At 43.7% G+C, this 11,426-nt stretch overlaps 1 protein-coding gene across 1 annotated transcript; it reads right to left on the reverse strand.

Annotated features, from left to right (window-relative positions):
• Positions 1-7,748: 7,748 nt before the first annotated feature.
• Positions 7,749-8,219, reverse strand: FERD3L (Fer3 like bHLH transcription factor). The gene has a single exon (XM_019531877.1). The coding sequence runs from the start codon at positions 8,217-8,219 to the stop codon at positions 7,749-7,751; it is 471 nt and encodes a 156-aa protein (XP_019387422.1).
• Between the last annotated feature and the right edge of the window lie 3,207 nt (positions 8,220-11,426).

An 11,426-nucleotide genomic window follows, 5' to 3' on the forward strand; every position in this document is an offset into this window, starting at 1 on the left:
CTGTGTTTTGGAAGATGGCAGAATTCTGGCAGATTGTCAGCTAAATGAAGCGATTTGTTTAACTTACTGGAAAGACAGAGCTACAGAATATGGACTGAATGGCAGAATGTGGTTACTAGTGCCAGTTTTAACAGAAAATATGGCACATTTTTGCAACATGAGATCATATGTATTGTTGCTGGATCTAACCCTAAGGAGTTTCATGTTTATAAAGATTGTTTTAATTGAATGTTATTCATATGTCAAGGGCTCTGTGCTCCCCTCTACACAATGGAGAGGAGCAAAACAGTATGAAAAATTCCAATGAGCAACTAGATCTGGAAGGAGGGAATACAGATTATGCTGTGTGTGCTTCTCCTGAGCTGGAAGAAGCCCCTCTGGTAACTGTTATTTGGTCTACAGAACTGGGTTATGTTTGCATTGAGAGGGTGGGAGCATGGGGTTAGGTGGTTGATCGGGAGAACAGCATTGTGATGGCATAATCTCTTCCAGGTTTTTCCAGCACACTTGCCAGGGCTGCACTAGAATGTTCTGCAAGCATAGTGCATTGGCTAGGAATATGAAAAGATCACAGCCCTTTTCTGACATTAGTAAACTGTGCGGATGCTTCCTTGCATAGACACAGCTATGTTAACTGAAGAGGTGTTTGGTCAGCAAAGTCTCATGTTATTCAGAGAAATGTTGTAGCTATGCTGGCAAAAAACCCCTGTCACCACATGCTGAGTCTACACTAGCTGCACCACAGCTGACATAGCAGTAAAAGCTGCATAGTGAAGACAAACCCACTGGTGCTAGAAGCGATGCTGTCACTGATTCCTCCCAACCCTGTGGTTGCTCCCCACCTGATCTCTATATATGACTGAAGTCTCAGAAGAGGAGAAGATAATGAAGTTCAGCAGGGCACTGGAAATATACTCTTGCATCCCATCAACTTTGGACATATTTGTTAAATGAACAGTAATCACTGGGCTTGGTTTCAGTATGAAAGGAAGAATATTTTAACTCAGTAGATTAAAAATATTTATGGCTCCTGGGGACCAGATTGTCTACCCTGTTTCACAGTTGGATCAGCTCTAGTACATCCAGACATTGAGGCCTACATATTTTATTGGCTACATACAAAAATCTTTGCTTTATTTGCACAAGAGTATTGTGCATTTAACAAACACATGCAGAGAAATGTGCAAGCACAGTTGTGAAATACTTTTGTAAATTTAAGCCTAGGTGGAGTTATTCAATACTAAGAAAAAAGCCAGGACTTCTTAAAGGCTAATTATTTAGGGTGCTGAACCTGGGACTCCTTATAGGATCATTCACTGAAAATCAGGTCCTTATTAAGGTGCCTCAAGTTGGGCATCCAAAAAGAGGAACCTATTGGAAAACGTTTTTCATATCCAATGGGAATGCATCAGCTGTTAATCAGATATGATGGTGTTTGGGTTTCAATATTTATTTAATATATATTTAAATATGCATGACATTCATAAATAAATATTTGGCTCCATTTTCCTCTAGTGTACTAGAAAAAAACAGGCTTAATTCCTATATCATCCACTTGTCATCTTACTTATAGGGGATTTATACACATAGATTTCTCCTTTTTGAAGGCTCCTTTGTAGTCATGATCCATATTAAGTTAGGAGAGAGAGACTAGGTGAACCAGGAAGTGGGAAGGACACATTACCTCATCTCTGGCTTCAGGAACTTAGGTGAGAAAACTAATTTGCATGAAACTAACTTATTTTCTTGGAGCCCTAGAAGGAGGTAAAACATGGGAGTCATGAATGGCCTTTGCTCTTGTGTTCTTTCATCCTAGAAAACAACATATTTGACATTAAACCTTACAGTTTACTCCATGGTGGTGAGGATGTTGTCCTGTAACACAGGGAAGTCCCTAAAAAGAGACCTTTGTAATGACTTCCTTTCTACTTAACACCATGAGATGAGGTGATCTAAAGCATCATCACCATTAAAAAAGTATGTAAAGATTTTTAAGTGAAATACATATAAGATTTTAATACCTTTGAATATCACTCTTATAACTTTTACAGCATAGATAAAATAAAGCATGCCAGCTGTGATTTTGAATCAGGAATATCAACCACAGCAAAAAAAATCCTTAAGAAAATTTGTCACACATGTCCAACAGTCTGCTTTTAGCCTTAGTATCTCAGCTATTTGTCATTAAAAAACAAAACAGTAGGTTCATTTTCATATTAAGGAGGCAAAAGACCTCACAGAAAATCATTTTGAGATGTACAGCTGATCTAAAGTTAAGGAAGAACCTAATAAAGAACCGAACCCTCCTTCATATCTATTTTCTTTAGTACCCCTGTGACTTCAAAAACTAATTTATTTTAAAGTTTGTAAAAGAAAAAAAGTGTTGTTGGACTAAGACCTCACTTATCAAGTTTCATTCTGGAGGGAATTTTTATAGCTGAGTTATAAACCCTCCACACTAGGGTGTTTATAATGGAAATGCTGACAAATGTGATAATAAACACCAATCATAGGGCCATAGTAGCCAGTTAGAGTGTGGATGCAGGAGTTTTCAGTGCTATCATAATATTTTGTTCTGTTTCCACCACTAATTTGCTTGAATTTGCTTTTGGGTTGGGCAGTTGTAAAACAAGATCAGCCTGAACTATAGATTGTAAAGTCTTTTGATTATTTTTACTTTGCCTGGAAAGCTTGGTAACGTCTTTCAAATATGATTTCATTTAGTCTTATTTTTTGGTTTACATGTCTGAATACTAATAGTAATCTGATAGCTATGAGGGAACTCAATGTTATAGGAAAAGGCAGCCTTCAGAGAGCAAAGAGAACATAAACAGACCCGGCACAGAGCAAGATCTAAAAATGGTATATGATCAAACTACAACTTTAAAAACCCAATTATTATCTTTTCCCTGAAGTAACTGACACTGTCAGTTTTTCTTTTAAATGCAGTGATAATGGCATGGCCTTTTAGGAGGACCAATAGCTGTGATTAGTTTGTACTTTGAGCATTGGTGATGGCTGTCTTTTAGTGAAGAAGAAAAACCTTTAAAAATAGGACTATTGCCACTGATTTAAATAGGGCTAGCATCACATTGGATATTATTCTAAGATATCTGAGATTGTATACAGTTGTAATTTTAATATAATTAGCTGTTATTTCAATGAGTAAGACCAGACCTGATACCAACTTGTCCAAAAGATTTCCAAAACTTGATTATATTATGTTAAACCAGGACCCTGGAGCTGGAACCAGATTCTCATTGGCAGTTTGATAAAGCCATGCCACCTCAATGCTTTCCATGGAGTTCTACATGGACGCAGAGGTCTGCTTGAACAGATCCTGTTACAAGATGGGAATCTAAAGGCATACCTATTCTGCAGGCTTCGCATGCCAAGCAGCAGCACATTGAAATATGTAACCTCTGTAATAATTAGCCTATCCACAGCATTATCTGAGCATGCCTGTACTGCTTCTAGTTTTGGAGATAATGTGCACAGAGCAAGCCAGCGAGTTTAAATGCACTTGCCCTGGTACAGACAGCCTCAGAGAGCCTTGTACCAAGACTATTGTTGTATTATGAAGTATACTTTCTTGAGATGCCTCATCTGCCATTGAGGAGGACCTTTATTTTTATTTTTGCATCACTATTAGTCTGGAAACCTTGCTTTTGACCTTGTCATGGGTAAGGAAATGCTCATCTTTCAAGGACTGACACCTAGCTGCAGGTAGTCAGCACTTTTGAGTCTTCCTGGCTGGACTCTGTGAGTCAGCTGAATCCAATGACCAGTGAATGAGGGTGAAGCTAGACAGCCAGTTAAGAACTCCAGGAGCAGAGGCAAGAAGACAGCAGATTGATGTGCTGATGAAGAAGCACAGAGCCTGGGTTGCCCCTCTCTAGGTCAGAAGAAAGATCACAGGTTTTGAGTTTGTTATTTACACACTTCCTTATTTTGTTGTTTGCTTTGTTTGCTGTGGGAACAAGCTTGTCCCATGTAAAATAAACTTATTGGAGATCTAAACTCAGAGCTGACTAGCCTTAATGAGGAAGAAGAGTAGGTGGCCTACTTATGGTGACCCTACCAGGGCAGTAAACCCCAGACAGCATCATTTTCAAGGTTATTGGTAGCACAAACCTCTCCACTACATCAAGGTTAGAGTCATAGAGAAGGAGGGCTGGAAGGGATCTCCAGAGGTCATCTAGTCCAACTCCCTGCCTGAGGCAGTATCATCCCTATCTAAACCATCCCAGTACAATCATAGTATGAATTCTACATAAGACTACCATCAACCATGACACAACATAGACCTGTCACAGGTAAATGAGGGGAATTGTGGTAGCCAATGTCCTGCTTCTATAAAATGTTGTCATTATATGCTGAAGAGGTTCCTGAGAGAGAGCCATGCCCCCTGCTAGAGAGGAAGGCAACATTCCCCCACCCCCCCAACACACACACACACACACACACACACACACACACACACAGAGCTGGTGTGTCTACACAAGATGCTTACTGCACATTAGCCTAATAACATTCCACAGTATCATGTCATGGTAAAAACTGTGCTAATAACCTAATGCACAGTGTTATTAGGCTAATGTGCAGTACATGTCACTAAATAACTATGCGCTGGAGCTACTGCACAATAATTTTAGATACTGTGCATTTAGCTAGTACTTCATTAAGGAAGTAAATTAAATGCGCAGTATCTATGGCACATTAATGAACTTGTAGACCTGCCCAGTCTGTACCAATCTGACCATGGGGTAAAATTCCTTCCTGACTCCCAATATGCTGATCAGTCTGACCCTGAGCAGAAGGGCAAGACCTTTTAACCAGGAACCTTTGGCTTTGGTCTCAGCAGGAGCATTGGCACACCCCAGTTGAAGTCCTCAGCCTTGGCTGTAGCCAACACCCAATGCCTCTGAGAAGGTTTAAAAGCACCCTGACACATATAGCAGAAAGGGGTGGGGGGGACCAGCAAAGGGTGGGGGCCACCAGCAAAAAGGTTGTGGCCCTATGAAAGATCCTGACAAGATTTGGAGACTTCTTCACGATGACGTGACAGCAACAATCTTAAGCAATGGCTAGGAAATGGACCCCTTGACTACTATTCTGTATTTATCTCATTGCTATGTCATTGCTGATAGACCTACATCTGGAGTCAGCATACAGTATTGCATGGATGGGAATCTCTTTAATATCAGCTGATTATATTCCAAATCCAAGATAACCACCACTTTCATTCAGTCCAGCTCTGGTGTACAGGACATGTTATAAGGATACCTGACAGCCAGCTCCCAAAACAGGTCCTAAAATCCCAACTCACTGATGGGATGTGGGCAAAAGAAAAGACTCAAGGACAACTTGAAGGCCAATCTGAGGGAATGCCACATTAACATCAATACCTGGGAGAGTTCAAGCACCCAGCTGTGCCACAGTTGACAACAAAGTGCTGAATATTTTGATCAAACTCATCTCAATATGGAGGCAGATAAATGAGAGAGAAAAGGGGAAAGAGCTGTGATCTGACATCACCAGGATCTACTATACCTTCCCTTCTCTTTACAAAGATATCCACTAATGATAAAAAACTGTGACTACCACAGCCAGGCCCTTTCAATTAGTAGCTGGTTTGGGGGACAATATTTACCAGAACCTGTTGTCATGTAAATCGATACTGAATAGCTTCCTTGGTGTCAATGGCACTGTGGTACTCATGGCCCTGATATTTGCTCTGTGTGTTTACACGTTTCTTTCTTTGGCATGCACTATGGTTTAATTTATTTTGTTTTAAATCAGTGGCTTAAAGAGGAATTTCACTACCAGAACTCTAATTTACTGGTATAAAATTTCCAGTGATTTGTTTAATAATCCTAATAATTAATAATGCAGGATCAGGATTTAGGTTCATATCTGAAGATGAGAACACAGAGCCTGCTCTCTGCTTTTTCCCAGTCTTCAGCACAAGTACCAAAAGAGCTTGGATCTTGAATGTGTTTCAAGAAGAGAAAACCAATAATTTTTTAATTATCTGTCGCAGGCATGTTTACATTATGAATCTTTCTATTTAAAATAGGATGGGTTAGAGAGTTCTAATTTTATCCATTGACACAGGCAATGAAAATTATGAAGAGAAGTGCTGTCTTCCCGTGGAATGCATGGTTATATAGACGTCATGGAGAGGTAGTATTAAAAATGAAAATCTAAGTTGTTTGTCTTCTTCTCTGTGCTTTACACAGTGGGAACATCCCAATTCTTCTGGACCATTTCGAAATTTGTTGATTCATTCCTAGTCCTTTCCCCCACTTCTTTTCGGCTAACAATATTCTGGAGGGGGGAGGAGGAGCAAAGGGGGTGGGAGGAGGAGGGAGGCACCTGTTTCCAGTGCGATTCCAGCAGCAGTAGCCAGCCTAGTGTTGCAGAGAAAATAACCTTCCAACAACTTAGGGTAACTCATCAGGGAGAGCAGAAGTAAAAAAAAGGAAAAAGAAATGGAAAACAAGTGTAAAGTAATTGAAGTGTTAACAGTAATATTAATAGCAAAAGGTGAAAAGAGAAATGATGGTAATAAGCCTAACAGACACTGAAAAAAAAGACTATGAAGAAATGATATGAAAAGGATGCTAGGGCCAGATTCTGATGTCAGTTCCAATGGCACAAATCCACAGTCACTTCAGTGCAAATGTCTAGTGGCGCCAGGGCGATGGGAACCGGCTCAGCCTGCAGCGCTCCCTGCAATGGAAGTTGTGTTTGCAAGTTCAGCGAAAACCACATCGGGACGGCACCTGCTCTCATATCGGGCTTGTGTGTGCAGCTGTAGGAAAAGAACCCCCCGCTGTACCGATGGTAAGAAAGGGGTCAGACATCAGATGCAGGGAAGCCCTGAGCAAAAAAAGGACGTGGGCGTTGCGGGGAGGCAAGCGGGATGCGGAGGATGGATGCGCCGAGGATCTGGAGGCAGCTTTGCCGCCGGCTGAAGTACTTGCTAAACCCGGGCATCTCGGAGCGCTTGCAGTGAGGTGTCGCGGGTTTGCTGCCCCCCAGGCATGGCTGGTGGACACGGTGCGGCCCCGGCCCCGCGCTGCCCCCGTCTGCTGCGGGCGGAGAGGCGAGAGCTCCCGCCCCGCCGCCTCGCGCCCCTTCCACTCCCATCTCCTCGGTCGCCCCCGGCTCTCGCCGCCACCCTCCCGCCTGTGACCTCGGAGGCACGAGGAGCTAATGCCAAAATAATTAAAGTTTCCCTTGAGCCGTGCCTCCCCCCCCCGAAAGCTGCGGGCAGAGGGCGCGGGAGGGCGGGGGCAAGCCCTGCTCCCTCTTGCAAGCTGCATCCCCGCGCGGGGCGGGGGGAGGGAGGGCTTCTTCTTTAAGCCGGGGGTCAACCAAAAGCCCTCCCTCCCCTCCCCTCCCCTCAGCACTCCGAGAGCATCCGCTGCCGCCGTCCAGTGAGACGTCTGAGTCTTTAGCTGCCGCTGGCTACATGAGATGCCTTTATTTTTCCCGTCTAAAACTCTGAGGATGTGTTGATAACGCGCCACTAACGCCGCAGTGTGGAGCCCGCCCCCTCCCCCTCCCCCCGGCCCGATGCCGTCATCAAGGTGCGGGGCCGGGCGGGAGCACCCTGCCCTCCCCCGAGTCACGTATTACCCACCCCAGCCCCGGCACCCGCGTGTCTAGACGTGGCGCCCTTGCCAGAAGGGCGAGGAGACGCCAGCCCCTCCTCGGGGCCCCGGGGCGGCCCGCCCGGCCTAGCTCGCCTCCTCCTGGTCGCAGCTGTCCAGCAGCTCCGTCATGAAGGAGATGTAGACGATGGCCAGGCGCAAGGTCTCTATCCTGGACAGCCTCTTCTCGTAGGCGAAGGTGGGCACCTTCTTCCTCAGCTCGTCAAAGGCTTCGTTGAGGTTGAACATCCTCTTCCTCTCCCTGATGTTGGCCGCCTGGCGCTGGGCGGAGGTGATGACTCGCTTTCGCTTGGGTCTGTCCAGGAGGGCCGTGGCCCCCCGCCTCTGCGCCTCCTCCTCCTGGTCCCCATCCCCGAAGGTGCTCAGAGGCCGCCCCTGGCGCAGGGCCAGGGCCGTGTCCCCAAAGGGGGGCCCGGGGGCGAGCTCGTAGAGGTCCAGGCGGGGTGCCCCCCTGGGGGGACCCGCGGGAGAGCCCAGCGACAGGTCGGCCACGAAGCCCAGCACCGAGGCTCCCACCAGCCCTTCCTGACGAGCCATTTTCTGGGCTCTGCTGCGGATGTCATCGGTTCTCCCCGGGCGCTCGAGGGCCGGGAGGAGGCTGGTTGACATCTCACTTCCCCGAGGGTAGCATCCCCGGGCGAACGGCGTTAAATATTTATAACCCAACAGATAACAGGATTAGCAGGAGCAAAAAAGGGACGGCCGGGTACCGCTGCTCCTTAACGCTGATGAGAGGAGACAGGCAGCCCCTCGGGGACGTGTGGGTGTTGCAGCGAGAGCGACTCAATCCGGGCCGGGCGATCAAGACCGGTTCCTTCTTGGCACCAGCCCCCGGCTCTTACCTGCTGAGCGCCTTTGTGCCTCCTCGCACACCCGCAACCAAATGATTTTCAGGCTCTTGAAAGCCCGAGCAGCCAGGATTGTTCTCCTCTGAGCTAGTCCCGCTGCCTGCCTGAGATCTCTGAACCTGGCAAGCGAGGCTGCCAATTGATGTCAGACAAGTGCATGCATGCTTTTAATGATGTCCTGAAGAGGGGACCTGCATGCGGAGGGTCACCGGGGAATGTTTGCCCTGTATCCCAGTGCAATGGGAGCTGAATGACAGGCCCTCCATTAGCCTAAGTAAGCATGGTAGGGGACCCAGTATTGCATTCCCAATTGTAACTGTTGGAATCGTCCCCCCTTGTTTTTTCTCTCCTTGAAATGGAGTTCAAACATGTCTCCAGCCGGGCAGTAAAACGCTGCCTTGTAAAGCCCATTTTGTTTCAGGCGGTCTCAAAACGCTTGATGTGAAACGCTTTTCTGCACTTGAGAAGAAGATAGGCTTTTACTGCTTACTTAATGCAGGCTGCTCCAACAATATCTCGGTTATTAGAGCCCTTCCCCTCGGTGCTGAAGCGAGTCAAGCTAAAGTAATTCACTGATAACAATAGGATTTGGTTATTTTTCTTTTAACCAGAGTCCCGCTGAAGTCTCTTTCATTTGTCAGGTTATGCCTTTGGCAGGATAGAAGGGTTTGTGGTTTTCACTTCACACCCCATCTACTGTATTTAGATAGGTACTGGTCCCAGGCACACCAGACTCAATTGCACCAGACTCAGTTGATTGATTTGCAGTAGTTGTGCAGAGCAAAGCTTCCGACAAAACCGGAGGTTTTATTCTTTAAAAAATATATATATCCAATGTTAGTGTCTAATGCTTGCCATGCATCTTCATTACAACACGTCCCTTTTGGGGGTGAGTTGGTCCTTGAATTCTAAAGAGATTGAAAACGGTCAGATCAAAGGGAGAAAGGGGAAGGAACCCACAGGGCGAAAATCCTTCTTGTTTGGCTACAGGACTGCAAACACTTCCGATGTAGACAAAGATCTGTCTCCATCACCAACAGATGGTGCAAACCAAATACCCTTTTCTGGCAAAGAGGAAGATGGAAAGAGGCTCCTAACCCCCGGCTCACTTTTTTTATTTAATGTGGGAACACGCCTATGCTTTCAAAGCAGAAGCAAAGCGGCTATGTATAACAAGCAGATGTAAGCACATGGAGAAGTCTGATACAGGACCCACCTTTGGTTCGAAGGTAAGCCGAAAAAAGGCGGAGGTACATTGGACAGCTCCGGGAACTCAGGGGCCTTAATAACCAAGGCACCAGGTAAGCAACATTTCTGCAAGTACTGACGGTCCTATTGTTGATTTTGTATCACACTGGGGTAACATATATCATTATTTCTTAATTAGGTAGTGTATTAGCGCTATCCTGCTGTATGGCTCCAGGATTACACTGCATAGCTTATTTATTTCAGTATTAGAATGTACTCCTCTTCCTCCTACACTTTTTGTGGCTTTTTGTGGTTTTGATTGTCTTAATTAAATATCATATAACTAACCTCTGATAACACTGAGATTCTGTTTCTTCTCACTGAAGTGGGTAAGAGATTTCTCTTTAATAGATGCAGGGAGAAGTGGCATGCTTCTTTATCGTGCATTTCCTAGTTCTCACCAAAAGATGTAAAATTAACTAGTGGTAAATGATTTGGAAAGGAGCTAAATCATTCTTTTACATGGACTACAATGTGTTGAGACACATGTCTAAACTAAGAGTATTTTCAAACAAGAATATCTGACTATAAATTGTTTCCATTGCAAATTTACTTTTCCTTTGGAAAAAATATTATGAGCAGAACTGAAGCCTGCAGCTGTGTATAAATCACTCACCGTAGTTCTCTGGATGCTTAATGCTATAGTAAGTAGATCAGAACAAGTGCACGATGCTTATTTTAGGTTCCTCAAATACTAATTTAAAGTATGTTCTTGAGGAATGCTTGATTTGTTTTTTCTAGTTAAAAGTTTTAATTTTTTTATTAAGCAAAATACAAAGATTACAAGAACCAAAGCATCTAATGTTACTGAAAAATGTTAGCAAAAAAGTTAAATAACTCATTCTCTTAAATTGTTGCACCCCATAGAGTACCGAATACAGTAATATACATACCAAACATTATTACAAACCTGCTTTGGTCTGAGGGAGCACAGAATAACCACAGCACAATTTGACAAATTTAAAATCCTAATGGGAAATCAAGTTTTATAATCAAGGTGAATTGTTGTCAAATGAAGTGAGTTGTAAGACTAGTGTTTTTATTTAGTTTTATTTTCTTTTTAAGCTCTCTCTAACTAGGAATATAACATTATCTGTTCAAATATTCATTTTTATTATTCAATTTAAAAAAATTCTGTGCAGTCAACTTAGTGAATAATGGTTTAAGATGTACAATATCTTAAACATTGCTGTTTCTAACATACGGAGGAAAATGAAGATGATGGAATGCATCATGAGTATCCATCTTGTAGGAGACTTTTGTGTACTTGCTTCTCATTTCAGCTAAAAGGACATGGTTCCCCATTTTTGTGATAAACTTCTTTTAAACCCTTCCCAGAACACATCTGTTGATGTTTTAGATGTTTGAAATTCATGATGTTCTATAATTGCTTGAATCTAATGGAAGGCAATTGCTTGTGGATTCCTTAAATTCTTACATCCATCTTTACATTTTACTGAAATGTTTCACTTAATTTCTGAACCTCAAATTATTTTGGCAAAAATATTTTTCAGTCATGGGTACTTCATAATTTAAAAATACCGAATTGCAGTAGATTGTTTACATCTTCAAAGAACCAAGCAACTGGTTCGTTGTTCAAATTTCTTTAAAAATAGGTTTACCACAGCTCTTAATGTTTACATAAATC

Source organism: Crocodylus porosus, unplaced genomic scaffold (genome assembly GCF_001723895.1).
Source record: "Crocodylus porosus isolate Cpor-Errol unplaced genomic scaffold, CroPor_comp1, whole genome shotgun sequence".
NCBI lineage: Eukaryota > Metazoa > Chordata > Crocodylia > Crocodylidae > Crocodylus > Crocodylus porosus.